Below are 15,461 nucleotides of genomic sequence, written 5' to 3'. Positions count from 1 at the left end.
ATTTTGAGTCGTGCCACATCAGCAAATGAAGGTCCGTCCCGAAAGCTTTACTCCATCCACGTCATTAAGGTCAACTCTACTTTGAGGAGGCAGCTCTTCCCAGTCATCTTTTGAGTGCCTTCCAATCTGGGGGGCTTATCTTCCAGCACTATATCAGACAATGTTCCGCTGCTATTCATAAGGTTTTCACTGGCTAATGTTTTTCAGAAGTAGACTGCCGGGTTCTTCTTCCTAGTCTGTCTTAGTCTGGAAGCTCAGCTGAAACCAGTCCTCCATGGGTGACCCTGCTGGTATCTGAATACTGGTGGCACAGCTTCCAGCATCACAGCAACACGCAAGCCCCCACAGTATGACAAACTGACAGACACGTGGGGGACTCATCTATTTATAAGAGACTTAATCTTTACATAACTGATTTCCTCATATTTGCAATCTGATCTTTTAGTAAGAGAGTCCAGGATTATCAGGCCAATTTGAGTTAATATTTTAACAGTACATGTGTCTTAGTTATCAGAGAAATACCACAAGTGGATGGCTTTAACAAACAGAAGTTTATTCTCACAGTTTAGGAAGCTGGAAGTCCAAACTCAGGGTGCCGGCTCTAGGGCAAGGCTTTCTCTGTTCGCTCTGGGTGAAGGTCCTTGTCATCAACCTTCCCCTCGTCTAGGCGCTTCTCAGCCTAGGAACCCCAGCTCCAAAGGATGCACTCTGCTTCCGGCATGGCTTTCTTGGTGGTATGAAGTCGCCCTGTCTCTCTGCTGGCTTCTCTCTTTCATATCTCAAAAGAGATGGACTCAAGACACAATGTAATCTTGTAGATTGAGTCCTCCCTCATGAACTCATAGAGGTAAGATTTACAACACATAGAAAAATCACATCAGATGACAAAATGGCAGATAATCACACAATACTGGGAATCATGGCCTAGCCAAGTTGACACATATTTTAGGGGGACACAATTCAATCCATAAGAACAAGCGACAATCCTCCAATCTGAGTTACTCTGCCTTCACTGCATCCATCTCTTCTAATGGAAGTTTGATGTCTACAGCCAAGACATCTGGATGCCAAAGGTTGTCTAATGTCCTATTCACAGGATCTTTAGATTGGAAAGACTTAGAAATATTCTTAGAGAAATGGACCATTTGAAAAAAGGGGTCAAATTCATGGGTCATCATAATCTAAAACTTTAATGAAAGTCCATAAATTAAGCCTAGGTGGATCAATTACATTCCAAGATTAATTTAGGAGTTGGCATAATTGATTTAAATGATTGAACCTTATTTTATCTCTATCATCAAACACCTTGGACCACAGTCAAAGTGATTATTTCTTTTAAATCGATGTTCCCTTTTTCTCTCAAGTCCCTAAATCAAACTATACGTAAATGGAATGCTGAGATATGGAGAAGGCTAATATAGAATAGAAATCTTTCTAGTTTCATAAATAACCTTTAAAAGTATAAAGTAATTTTAACTCTCAAACTACATACAAATGAATTGTGGATAAGCTGGAACCAGCTTGATGGTTGTTATCCAAGAATTCTGGAGAGAAGTTATTCTGGCTCTTAGCTGAATTAAAATTGGTGAAATAACAAATCTTTGGGGGAGTTAGTGAAATGTTCTCAAATGAGACTCAAATGAAGTCTCTCCACACATTACATTAAAATCCTTTCTTAAGCAACTTATATTTTAAAGAAAAAAGATGAAGGATGCTATTACAGACTAAGGCAGTAATAAATTTGGATTTGGGAGCACTGTCACAAAGTACATACATCCCTATTAGTAACTGTAGAATACTTCATCTACACTTTGTAGATAATGGAAATTATCTATCCCTAATTGGAATCTAATCACTCCATCCATTTTAGAATTGATCATCTAAACCTGAAAATGGTCCATGAAGATGACTTTTTGCTACCAGAACCTTTGTCAAACCATTTATGTCACCAACCTCACAGGTACAGGACTAGTTCTGTATATCTAAAAGCCCTGCTACTCAAACTGTGATCTGTGGATCAGTAGCACTGCCTTCACCTGAAGCTTGTTAGAAATGCAGACTCTCAAGCCCCACTCCAGACCTACTGAATCAGAATCACCTTTTGACAAGACTCCCAGGTGATTCACATGCATATTAACATTTGAGAAACACTGCTCTATAAGTACACGCTGGTCTTTAATTAGCAAGACTATCAGTAGGTTCTGGAACCCTAGCGGCATGGTGGTTAGGATCTTGGCTGCTAACCAAAAGGTTGGCAGTTCAAATCCACCAAACACTCCTTGGAAACTATGGGGTTGTCCTACTCTGTCCTATAGGGTTGCTGTGAGTCGGGATCAACTCGGCGGCAACGGGTGTAGTTTGTTTTTATCAGTAGGTTCTAGGAGCCATCAGAAAAATCTACCATAAACTAAGTTTATCTGAGACATCCGATACCTGAAACAGACTACGTAAGTCACAAGTGAGTCCTTTTCTTTTGTGTTTTATGAGCTCTTGCTCAGAGTTATATAATAACAAAGAAACACATCTGGACCATATTATCTTGGTCTTACAGAGAACTGGGTTTTTGTTTGTTTGACTAGCTGAATTGTATCTCAACTAATCATATACCTCTCCAATTTGGTTTTGGGCATTATAAGCAAATAATAGCAAATGAATACAATACTTATGGTTCCCCCAGCACATTTTTCTATTCAAATGTTTTCTCATTTTTGTAAAAGATACCTTATAGGGTTCATAAATGCTATTGAAAAGCAGAATGTATATGGGTACCCACCACATACTGAGTACTTGATTTACCTATATTCTCAATAATGTACCTACCTGTGTACTCAACACCATGCTAAGTACTAATTTACCAGTGAATTAGGTATCACTAGAACTACTTCACAGATAAGATGAAGCTCTGAGGTTATTAACCTAAGATCACACAGCTAGACAAACATTGGATTTCAATCCAAACCACTTAGAGACTCCAAATATCTGTGCTGAGCACTACCATTATTTCCACAATGTGTTCCATAGAATGCGCTGGGAGATTCAAGTTGGCACTAAATTCTGTAAAAATTACTGTAGTCAAAAATAAAACAAATATCTAACTTTACTTATCCCAAAATTACTTGCTGTTAGAGCCCCTTCTTTACCCAAAACCCATAAAGTACAGTTGGATCAACCTCTAGACATATACTACAAGTACCAGTACTTTATAAAAATATTTTTAGATTCCTATCACCCAACAATTTCAAGGAATATTAGCTATGCTCCAAGAAGTAACTTAAACACTCACATACATGTCAAAGCTATGGAACAGAAAAATATCTGGACTACAAATATTTCCATATATTACAGATGTGCTTTGCTTAAAAAAAATGGGGGTGGAGGGGTATGATCTAGAGTATAAAAAAAAAAAATCCAATTCAGGAAAACAAATTAAGGTGATACACTGTACTTTAAAACTCAGTAGACTTTATCAAATATTGAATGCACTCACCAAATATACTTAAATTCATAAATGACTTTCCAATATCTTCTGCCAAATATAAGGCATACCTACACCCTACACTATAGCTCCATCACTTAAAGAAAAAACAAAAAACCTCATTTTTTTCTTTTGGAGAGTCAAGGAGCTAGTTCCTAGGGTGTTATAAATTGAAGATCTGGAAAAGATACTAATTATAGATCCAGTGAATAAATATTAAATGTCCTACCTTCCAGCTAAAGTCATCATTCCAAAGATAATACTTTTTCCAGTTTCAAGATTGCAAAAGTCCTATTCGCCTCCTTCGTCTTGAAAACTACCCCCAAGACAACATGAACAAGAAACTGAAAAGCAAATTCCAACGCAACTAGGAGCCATCTATAACCCCAAATTACAATGAAGAACAAGCAGATGGAAGAATGGCAAACGACTTAGTGAGGAAAGGTTAAATCTAAAAGCTTGCAGGAGAAACCCATGAGAAGCAAGCTGACTCACCTCAGACAGGCTCAGAAACTGCAGGTACCTGTGTACCACAAAGGCAGGGTGACCCACAGAGCTGAAAACCAAGAGAGAGTCAAGGTGCTGGGATCCGGCAGTGAAAAAACTGGGTCAAAATCCAGCCCTCGTGGAGCTTGCATTCTAGAGAGAATGGCATTAATCTGATAGCTGATCTCAGCGTGGAATGGTCAACAGGGAAGAGAAGTACCAGAAGGCTGAAAGGGAAGCACATTGCTTTCTAAGTCTTCACTACAGTTCCTTTTATTTCTGTGTTTTTAGATTTCAGAATATTATAAATAGCTTTATTGAAGCAGTCAGAATAGCCAATGGCCTCCCTTCTTTCCTTCAAATATGCCCTACTCCTTCCCACCTGTGCCAGTTATTCACCATTTATTCCAGCTCCAAAAGCACCACAATAGCCATTCTTTCCCTTCTCTGCCCCAGGATGATGACCCCTACTCAGGCTATGTTAGCCAATAAGCAGCACCGACAGGCGATCAGGTGGAGAGTATGTCTTTTCTACTCTCCCCCTATCTTGGCACCCTATCTCTGGCAACAGCTGCCTCCCATGATGATGACAAGCTCCAGGCAGGCAACCCTTCTACAGTGTCCTTGCTCTCACTTAGAACTAGGAACAGTTTCCTCACCTTATCCTTCTAGCCCTAGCAGTAACTTTGGGCTGCTGCTAGTCTTTGAGTGCTGTTCCTTTAGGGTTGCCCATATCTCTAAGTAACTCTTCGATGAATTTCTTTTCATCTGAACCATCACGGTGAATTATACTTCTTGCCAAAACCAGACCAGTTCATCACCTCAAAGCCTTTTTTCATTTCTTGTTCACTCTACCTGGAGTGCTCTTCGCTTAGATCTCTGCATGGGTAGTTCCTTCTTAACAACCAGGTCTCAAACTTTTATCATCCTCCTCAGACAGGCTTCTCTGGTCACCAAATCTAATGTTAGCTCACACTTTGCAGTGCAGGAGGTTTCTCTTATATATGGCCTTTCTGGCCCTTGGTTTGTAATTCAGCCAAATATGGCCAGTTGAGCCATGGTCTGCCCTGTGATTGGTCTATTTTACTCACCTTGTAAGAATTAGGCAGTTTACTAGTTGGAAAGGTAGTGTGTAAAACCACCCAATAGGATTGAGTAGCTTGCAGTCCACTGAGAGGAATGATCAATTCTGCTGGGAGGTCCACACCTTAAAATTGACAAGGAGTTTGCTTATACAAGCAGCCAACCTCACAGAGGTTTAGAGGGGAGGAGGGAACCTCAAGACCAAGAAGAGCCTGAAGCAGAGCAGTTTGGACCCAAGGTTCCTGTGAAGGGAATCTCCTAAAAGAGCTGTAATACGGGTCAAGGGCTGTAACACTGAAGATTGCAAGAGACCCAGAAAGTGCCTGGCACCAGAGCAAGATGGCTGAGAGGGCCTCCATGGCTGAGCAGGATGCTACCCTGGCTATAAGCTGGGTCAGTTAACCATCAGAGATGCTGACGGCAGGGAGGCTGACAGCAGAGAGGCCTTATGGCAAGAGCAGCTAAGACAGCTGAGCTGGCTGCTACACTGGCCATGACGGCTGGGATGGTTAGCAGCAGAGAGGCCTGATGTCAGAGGCCCAACATCAGGTAGCAGCTGAGAAAGCCACCCTGGTTGGAAGCTGTCCTACACTGAAGGGGGGGATATGCTCTCCACTTCAGGCGAGCCTGCGAGACCTTGCCTACGTGCTTCCTGATCTTGATCCCTACTTGTTCCTATTGCTTCCAAGTTGATCCTGATCCCAAGTTGCAGCCTGTTAAAACCAAATCAAAGCCATTGCCATCAAGTAGATTCCAACTCAGAGCAACCCTATAGGACAGAGAACTGTCCCAAAGGGTTTCCAAGGAGTGGCTGGCAAATTTGAACTGCCGACCTTTTGGTTAGCAGCCAAGCTCTTAACTACTGCACCACCAGGGCTCCTGCAACCTGCTACCTCCCTAATAAGCCCCATAACTTTTAGTATGGTCTGTGAGTTCTATGAGGCCATTGCAACCAGCTATCGAACCCAGCAGAAAAGGAGAAAAGTGCTGTGAGGGGAGAGAGAACGGCTGGTGTCAGAAATGGTGAAGAAGTTGGAGAGTGGAATTATATCTGAAAACCTCATAGGAATCAGCTTTACGTTGATCCTTATTCTTGTCCCTTATGAATTTAGGCAATTTATTGCTCTGCATTACACATTTCAAGCATTCTCTAGTCCCCTTCCCTATTTTTATTCTCTCTCCTTGTTAGAAGCTCCATGAGACCAGGAAGCTAGCTAGCCTGTCCATAATGCCTCATAGACAGCAGGTGTTCTAAAATTTTTCTCTTCACTACAGTTCCTTTTATTTTTATGTTTTGATATTTCAGAACATTATGGCCTTATTTAAGCTAGAATGAATAAGCTAGAATATTTAAGCTAGAAATGAATGAAACAGCTCCAAATCAAATGTGAGAAAACAATTCCTTAAAAAAAAAAAAAACTTTTTAAGCAAGAGTCCCAAGAAAAAAATCCAATTCACTCACAGTTGTTATCTTTCCCATAAATAAGCAGGTAAAACTCCTTTAAAGTGAATGAAAATCTGCCTATAATAAAAACCCAAACAAAACTCATTGTCATTGAGTCGATTCCGACTCACACTGACCCTTCAGGTCAGAGTACAACTGCCCCCTACAGTTTCCGAGGACCACCTGGTGGATTCAAACTCCCGACCTTTTTGCTAGTAGCCATAGCTCTTAACCACTATACCACCAGGGTTTCCCTGCCTATAATATAGTTCTCAATTTTTTCCATATCAATATATGATTGATTATATTCCCACATGGGAAGGACACACTTCTATGATCTAATCAGATTATGGGCTACGGCAAAAGACTTAGCAGGCTCAGATGGCCTTCAGTCTTCAGAAGGAGATAGCTGACTCTCCATTACTCAAAAAACAACTGAAAATACGAGAAGTTATTATACAGTATCACAGGAATAACCTTAAATCTACCCTTATTGATTTTTTTAAAAATTAAGACATCTCAAGTGTCTTTAACAATTCATCGTGACCCACAACTGATCACAATTACCAATGCCCCATAACTTAAAGAGCATGAATGTGAACTAATGGTAACACTCCAACTGGTCAAGATCTAATTTAATATGGTTCAGAAACATTAGATCTGATACAACAATAAAAGCGTGAGCAGCAAAAACATATAAACGGGACCTCACAAAAACTAAATACTTCTGTTCATCAAAAGACTTTATCAAAAAAGTGAAAAGATAGCCTACAGAGTAGGAGAAAAATCTTGAAAACCATATATCTGATAGAGATCTAATATCCAAATTTTGTAAAATATTTCTACAACTTAACAAAAAGACAACTGAATCAAAAAATGGGTGAAGGACTTAACAGTCATTTCACCAAGGAGGATACTCAAATGGCCAACCAATACTCGTTGCCTTCAAGTCAATTCCAACTCATAGTAACCCTACAGGGCAGAGTAGAACTGCCCCATAGCGTTTCCAATGCTGTAAATCCTTATGAAAGCAGTCTGCCACATCTTTCTACTGCGGGGAGGCTGGTCAGCCCAAACAACCAACCTTTCAGTTAGCAGCCAAGCACTTAACTGCTACGCCACCAACCAAAACCAAATATGTGTTACCATCAAGTTGATTCCAGCTCTTAAGAACCCTACAGGACAGAGCAGAACTGCCCCATAGAGTTTCCAAAGAGCACCTGGTGGATTCGGACTGCCGACCTTTTGGTTAGCAGCCGTAGCTCTTAACCACTATGCCATCAGGGTTTACTATGCCACCAGGGCTCCTTAAATGACCAAAAGCACAGGAAAAAATGCTGAAAGTCATCAGTCATTACCAAAAAACCCAAACCAAACCCGTTGCCGTTGAGTCGATTCCGACTTACAGCGACCCCATAGGGCAGAGTAGAACCGCCTCATAGGATTTCCAAGGAGCGCCTGGTGGATTTGAACTGCCAATCTTTTGGTTAGCAGCCGTAGCACTTACCCACTGTGCCACCAGGATTTCTGTCATTTAGGGAGATGTAAATCAAAGCCACAATGAGATCCCATTTCATCCTTTTTAGAATGGCAATGATCAAAAAAACAGAAAATACTAAATATTGGCAAGGTTGTTGAGAAACAGGAATCCTCATTCACTGCTGGTGGGATTATCAACTGGTATAGCCATTGTGGGAAAGTTTGGAGGTTCCTCAAAAAGTTGAACATAGAACTACCACACGACCCAGCAATTCTACTCTAAGGCATATATGCAGAAAACCTGAAGGCAACAGTGCAAACAGACATGTGTACACCAGTGTTCACTGCTGCACTATTTACAACAGCCAAAAAGTGGAAACAACTGAAATGTCCATCAATTGAAGAATGTATAAACGATAGAATATTACTTAGCCATAAAGAGGAATGAAGTTCTGATGCATGCCACACATGGAGGAACTTAAACGACATTATGCTGAGTTAAATAAGGCAGACACAAAAAAGGACAAATACTGTATAACTTATAAGAAATAAGCAATTATATAGAAATCATAATTAGTGGTTACCAGGGTCAGGGGGAGCCCCAGTGACGCAGTGATAAAGAGCTTGGCTGCTAACCAAAATGTTAGCAGTTCAAGTTCACCAGCCGCTCTTTGGAAACGCTATGGGGCAATTCTACCCTCTCCTATAAGGTCACTACAAGTCAGACTCAACTTGAGGACAATGAGTTTGGTTTCTGGTTTTAGGAGCAGAAGGGAAGGGGGAATTTGACTTTTTTGCTTAGAATGTATTGAACATATGTTAATGGTGGTGAGATAATTTGGAAATAGCGAGAATGGTCGTACAACTTGAAGTATGTAATCAATGTCACCGAAGTGTATATGTAGAAGCTGATGAAATATTGTATATGTTGTATGTACACTGCTATAATAAAACATTTTTTTTTTTAAAAAGGAAGGAAACAGACAACTGGTCAATTAAGCAACTGAAATAAATTAGTTTCATGCTAAGCTTTTCTAATGACCACTTCCTGGTGATGCAGTGGTTAAGAACTACGGCTGCTAACCAAAAGATTGGCAGTTTGCTATGGGGTTGCTATGAGCTGGAATCGACTCAGCAAAAACAGGTTTGGGATCTTTTTTGGTGGATGACCACTTCAACGAGAATTAAGGCTAAAAAATAAATGTACAAAATAATTTTATATAAAACTTTAGCTCTAAGTAATATATTCAGCTAAAAATCTTTTCATGAATAATTTGTTTCTATTTCCCAAGTAAACAGATTACTAACATGCTGAGAATTTCTGTAATGCAGATTTGAATAATTACACTTGATTCCATTTTCCTTTTTATTTAAAATAAATCCAGGTGAACAATTTATATACAAGTATACATGTTTTAAACGGCTTTCCTATTCCTGTTAAAGCTTTATATTTTAAAATGTCTACATGATATGTATTTACACAAAACTTGAGAGTATCAAACTTTACCACACACATGACTTTAGCAGCTTTATTGCACAACGATCCACGTAACACTGCATATTTGCTTAGTTCAGCCTATTTCATAAAGTGCTATTCATAGATGGGAAAATAACAGGACTACTAAACACTAATTCTCCACTCTTGTTGAAGGAAAAAAAAACCTAAGTCAACCTGAAAAAAGTTTCCTATTAAAAAACAACAACAAAGCAAAACAAAAACAAAAAACTCAGGTATAAGACTTTTGGTTACTCTATTAAAATATGCCAAAAGAATTCCACTAACGATTACTGCTAAGAAAATGGATAACAGTCTAGTATTTCAACATATTAACTTCCAGAAAATTAGCACTTTAAATAAAAACCACCTAAGAAAATCTTTCAAAAATGAACATAAGATTTAGATAAAATACAGCTCTTGAAATTAAAAGAACTTTTTAAGTTTTAAAAAGATGTCATTATGATTTTTGTTATTTCCTAAACAGCTAAAGTTGTATTTTTCTTGCTTACACTACAAATGCTTATTACCAATCAGTGAGAGACAGAAAATGCCATACAACTGAACAATTAGTTACTTCATATTTTATATTTACTGCTACTAAAATATATCATGAACTTTTTCAAAGATGTAAACATAAACCAAGACAACCTGACAATACTTGTGCCAAAAAGTGAGAATCAAAAGACACAAGAGGAAAAAGAGCAAATATGATTTCAATATCAGTGCATTTTCACTAATATTTCTGAAAAATAATTCTTTGATATAAGCTCAATATTTTCATACAGTAACTAAGAATGAAGATAAATTTTTCTTAAAAAAAAAAAAAGGGAAAACTTTCATCTCTTAGCTAAGAATTTTAATTGTATTTCCTGAAAGAAACCATGTTTATTACACATGCCAGTAATGAGCATTACAGCTAAAGGAACTCTTTAAAATGTCAATACAGTTTGTGGTCTCAAGAAAACAAGCAGTATTCATTTTCCAGGTAATCTACTCTTAGCACCTGCTAGGTAGTGAGTTACACACATTAAAATACATTATTTTCCATTTAAACATACAACCATTTTTATGGCCCTTTTCTTATCTATCTATAACTCTGTTTTCCTACTAAAAACAAACACAAGACGCAATTTTTAGTGCTAATATCTATCCGTAAGGCATTTTTAAAATATCTTCTGAGGACAAAAACATGATATAAAAATGAAAAACTAAACACAAAAGCAGCATAATAAATACTTTTGTATCCCTCCCCCGAAAAAAAAGGACTGTAAGTATCAGCAACACCCTCCGACATAAATAAATTAGATTTCCTGTTCCTAAAAAAAGAGAGACAATCCAGTTGCAAAGTTAACCATTCAGAGATAACTAAGAAAGGGTGTCTACATTCCCATCATTTGTGAAAGGCAGAACGACGACATGGAAGAGGCAAGGCTATTTAGGTTTTGTGTTTTAAGAAAAATCATACACAAGCATGGTGACAGAATACTTAGATGATATGTACTTAGTTACACAGGTTAACACCAAGGCATTGTTTTGCTCACAATTCTCATCCTAAGTTTCATCAGATGTTTACACTACATTTCCTCTTGGTATTCCAGATACTTTGCTGTGATGGGTTCTTCAAGTTGAATTCCTCCACTGCCCATTAATGCAAATGCTGGGTACATTGTATTCGAACAGTCCACTTGGCGCTCATAAAGGCATTTCATGTGATCCATGTCGTAGAAACCCACTTTACCTTTATCATAGTCAAGGAAAATTCCTATACTTGTTGGCATGGGAAAGACTCTATTTTCAGGATCATTAGAGGAAGTAGGTGACTTGGGTATAAAAACTTTCTTCATGCCTATAGTAACTAATGTAAAAGGTTGTGAAGAATCAAAACAGGCATCTTCACTTCCACTGTCATGCCCACTGTCTTGCTCATATCTAAAATGCAATACATAAAGAGAGTAGAATCATATCTGTATTATCATCCATAAACCTTCAAGTATCTTTAAAACATTTTTGCAACATATATCAGTTTAAAGTTATAATAATTTTTACTTCAGAAATTTTCTATTGAAATGTAATCAATTAAAAACAAAGACTACACGGTGCCATTTAGAATTATACTACAGGCTCAGCCCCAACTGCTCTGTCATAACATACCAGCCACTTTTGCCTAGATACATGCACAGGATACAATTTCAAAAATCATTAGTAACTTTGGTTTATTAAAAAACCAAAAAGCCAGGGAGAAGAGTGAAGGGGCTTACCAAAGATTAAATATTTATCAGACACAATTGTATCTTAAGAAAATACAAAGACAAGGAATGAGCAGACGAAGGAAAGGGAATGGGCACTGCAAAAAATGCTAGTGAAACAAGCGTGTTTCACTCTGTTCCTTAAAAACGCTATTTCCTAGTTGGGATTTCTATATTGTACTATGATATAAACAAACATTATAACTTATTTTTTCCATTATAGACATTTTAGTTGCCGGTAGATATTTTTTATACATGTTCCTTACATTTGTGATCATACTGCATCAATGATTTTAATCAGGTTTTTCACTTCTATTTCTCATGTTATGAACTTTTATTTCTCATGTTATGGACTTTTAGAACAGTATTAATACTAATATTCTAAAAAGGGGATGTGCCACTTTGCTTAATTAGCCATATCCCTGTTCCAATTTTCATTGTTATATAAAATTCTTTGTGCAAAAATTATTTCTTATAATTCAGATTGCTACTTAGAATATTCACATTAAGCGGTCAGAAGCTGTTCATCTTGACCAGCTCACCTTAACCCACCTAAATGTCCACTCTCTTAAGAAACTGGGATTCCTAGATGTAGAAACATGTCAACCATTACCCAGTTTTGAAATTACTGATGGGACAGTTTAAAGAAACTGTGTGGCTAAGTGCTATGGCTGCTAACTAAATGGTTGGCAGTTCGAATCTGCCTGGTGCTCCTTGGAAACTCTGTGGGGCATTTCCACTCTGTCCCATAGGGTCGCTATAAGTCGGAATCGACTCAACGGCACTGGGTGGGTTTGGGTGTCCCATAATAAAAGAATGATTTAATATCATCAAATTTGAAATATGACAATTAGAGGCACTTTATATGTGAGTAATCTTTATCACGTAATTTAGGTTAACTGATATGAAAGACTTTCAAAATTTAAAGCTGCAAAGCTATCATAATTAAGAGGTATCCAAAACAGACTTAATTCATCATGGAATCAGAAATTAACTACTAACTCTCATTCCATCTGCAGATATAAGACAACCTAACTCTTTATTAGCCAGCTATACAAGTATAGCCAAAACATATGAATCTAAGAATTATATGCTATAAATGTAAGTATTTTCAGACTTACTTTGCCAAACAAGGACATTTACTTTTAATATAATTACCAAGTTCTAGAGTAATAAAATAATCTACCTTGGACTAACTGCATCCCGGGGAGAGCGGAGCCACTCTTGTAGCTTATCACTGGAAGCAACTCCCACTTTTACCAGGTATGAATATGGTTCCACACGGAAGGCCCAAAAATGTTTCCCTTTTGTAATTCCGACATCTCCAATGATGTAGTCTAGGCTTGTGTAATAGCCCACTTGGATGCGTTCCGCAGTAAGCAGAAGATTAAATCCTGCCCTGCTCTCTACACGGTCTCTCTTCAAGTTCAGCAAGAGGTGTTCATTATTATAGCCACATTTTTCATCAAAGAGAAAACTGAAAACTTTAAATAGAGTTTAAAATTAGTCTGAACATTATTTATGAGTATTTCTACAATTTAAGGTTAAATTTGATAGTTTTTTAAAAGTAGAAATTACTGAAAAAATAAGAAAAGGACATATTGTAGAAACCTATCACAAACTCAAACCCCAATTTAGAAGTAACCCTGGCGCTGTAGTTAAGAGCAATGGCTGCTAACCAACAGGGCAGCAGTTCAAATCCACCAGCCACTCTCTTAGAAACCCTATGGGCAGTTCTATTCTGTCCTACAGGGTCACTATGAGTCGAAATCGACTCGAGGGCCATGGGCGTTTGATTTCAGTAAATTTTCTGTATCTGAAAAGTTTCAGCAATCTCAAAAGCCCAGGAAAATATTTTCGATGTATGAGAACATTTCTGAACACAATTCCTTGAAATAGAGCAAACACACCCTAGATATTTTACACTCTCAAATTTGTTCCTAAAATAGTTGCACATTTTCTCAAAGCTGTACATTTATATATATATATTTAAATATCTATTCCAATTGTTATAAATCTGGAAAACTTTAGCTATTTTAATAAGGTATTTTATCAATCAACACGCCAGACATGAGAAACATGATACAGTGCAAAAAAAGAAGAAAAAAAAAAAAAGGAAGGACTTTGGGTTCAGAGACCTGGGTTTCAATCCCTGTTCAAGAACTTAACTGGAATTTGACCTAACTTTAATTTCCTCATCTGTAGGACAGAGATACTACTACCCTTAAAAATCTCTATCAGCTTGATCCATTAAGCATAAAATTAGCTAGTAGCAACCTAAAACCATCCCGCATATGCAGGCTGACCATTCTTCCTGGTAAAGCCTGTCATTCTGAGTTATTTGTGCTTCTTTAGCTTAACAAAAATCTTCCCAGTTTGCATAATAAATTTATCTGGCCACCTCATCATTATGGCTATTCAGAGAAAAGGAAGACACTGCTAACATTTCCTTTCCTCCTTCCCCCTCTGCTATGTTACTGAAAACAGTAGCTACTTCCAGGTTTCTTTTTCTTCCACTTTCGGACAGAGAAAAAAGCAGAAACAGTATAAACCATAAAATACTCGCAAATCTATTCTAAAATTTCTGTTTGGATGTTATTAAAATCCAAGAAAAATAATTTTAGCCAACTTTGCTTATTTGTATTCTATTTTCTTTAAAGCCACCCTATGCATCAAAAATAAATAGTAGAGGATACACTGCTTCTCTATCTTAAACAAAAAGGGAAGATTGCAGAAAATACGGGTACAAAAGCCACTAAACATGGACAGAGCAATGCAGTCCAAGGAATCCAAGCAATCTCTAAGGTAGTGGCCAACAGGGCAAGATATTTTGCTGCTAACTAGAACGAGCACAACTTTGATTCTAAATGTCCCTCATCCACGGAGAGACTACAGTGAGCATCAACTAATCTATGAATCATTCTCATTCTATAAAAGTCTACAGGCACTCTACAAGTACCACTCAAATCACTGGTTTTTAATTGGGAAGAGATAAGGAGGTAATGCTTTAGGATGGAGAAAAAGCTATCCACGTGGTTCTAAGATATGCCTTCCATCTCCATGTGCTAGAATCACCAAGTTAGAAAATGCAGGCAAGTCAGAATTAGATTAAACCAAAATCATATTTCAGGCTATTATAATTTTTACATTTTAAATATCCATCTAGATTCAAATATGATAGTAAGACAGCCCCCACAGTACTGTATTAAAAATCCTATTTTCTTTGCTTGGCTTTCTACCCCCCAGCCTTGCATTTGGATTCTGCTTTTATGTAAACCCAATTGTGCCTGCATAGTATGATTAAGAATGTTGCTGACGTGTAATCTGTATGAACTCCCTACTTGTAAACCCCTTTAAAAGTAACTGGCCCGCCCGCCCTTGGCGAGCAGTCTTGGCAGCAGCAGCTCTGACTCCTTTCCTTGTACAACGAAATAAAAGTGCCTTTCCTGTTCTCCCACCTTGGTCTCTCGTTTATTGGCCAATACAATCATGCCAAGCAAGAACCTGGGGTTTCCACTCAGTAACGATAGAGATGTCTATAAATTGACCAAAAAATATAGAAACATACTATTTAATGTTTAAAACTTTTAAGGTAGCATTCATGCTATTTTAACACCAAATTAATAGCCCTGCTCACTCAAATTTCTTCTGTTCATGTTCTTCTATATCTGATGTCAGTCAAAATCCAATCCTCTCCTCAGCCTACTTGGTGAAATTCAAGTATGATTCAGTTCATTTCTAAATTCTAAC

At 37.9% G+C, this 15,461-nt stretch overlaps 1 protein-coding gene across 7 annotated transcripts in view; it reads right to left on the bottom strand.

Annotated features, from left to right (window-relative positions):
- Positions 1-440: 440 nt before the first annotated feature.
- The window catches only part of TRIM36 (tripartite motif containing 36), a 63,131-nt gene continuing 48,110 nt past the window's right edge, over positions 441-15,461 (bottom strand). For 4 of the 7 annotated variants that reach the window (XM_023549034.2, XM_023549035.2, XM_023549040.2 and 1 more), the window contains 2 exons: positions 12,898-13,195; positions 444-11,394 (listed from right to left, as the gene is read on the bottom strand). In XM_023549034.2, the coding sequence (XP_023404802.1) occupies positions 11,040-11,394; positions 12,898-13,195 (653 nt within the window). In that variant the 3' untranslated portion in view covers positions 444-11,039. Of the gene's footprint in view, positions 11,395-12,897; positions 13,196-15,461 lie in introns of all 7 variants that reach the window. The other 3 variants (XM_023549046.2, XM_010590592.3, XM_023549056.2) reach the window with 2 other exon arrangements.

The sequence above is a fragment of the Loxodonta africana genome, chromosome 2, assembly GCF_030014295.1.
Source record: "Loxodonta africana isolate mLoxAfr1 chromosome 2, mLoxAfr1.hap2, whole genome shotgun sequence".
NCBI classification, from domain to species: Eukaryota; Metazoa; Chordata; class Mammalia; order Proboscidea; family Elephantidae; genus Loxodonta; species Loxodonta africana.
Note: the sequence above shows the minus strand (reverse complement) of the source record. Positions and strands in the feature narration are given on the sequence as shown.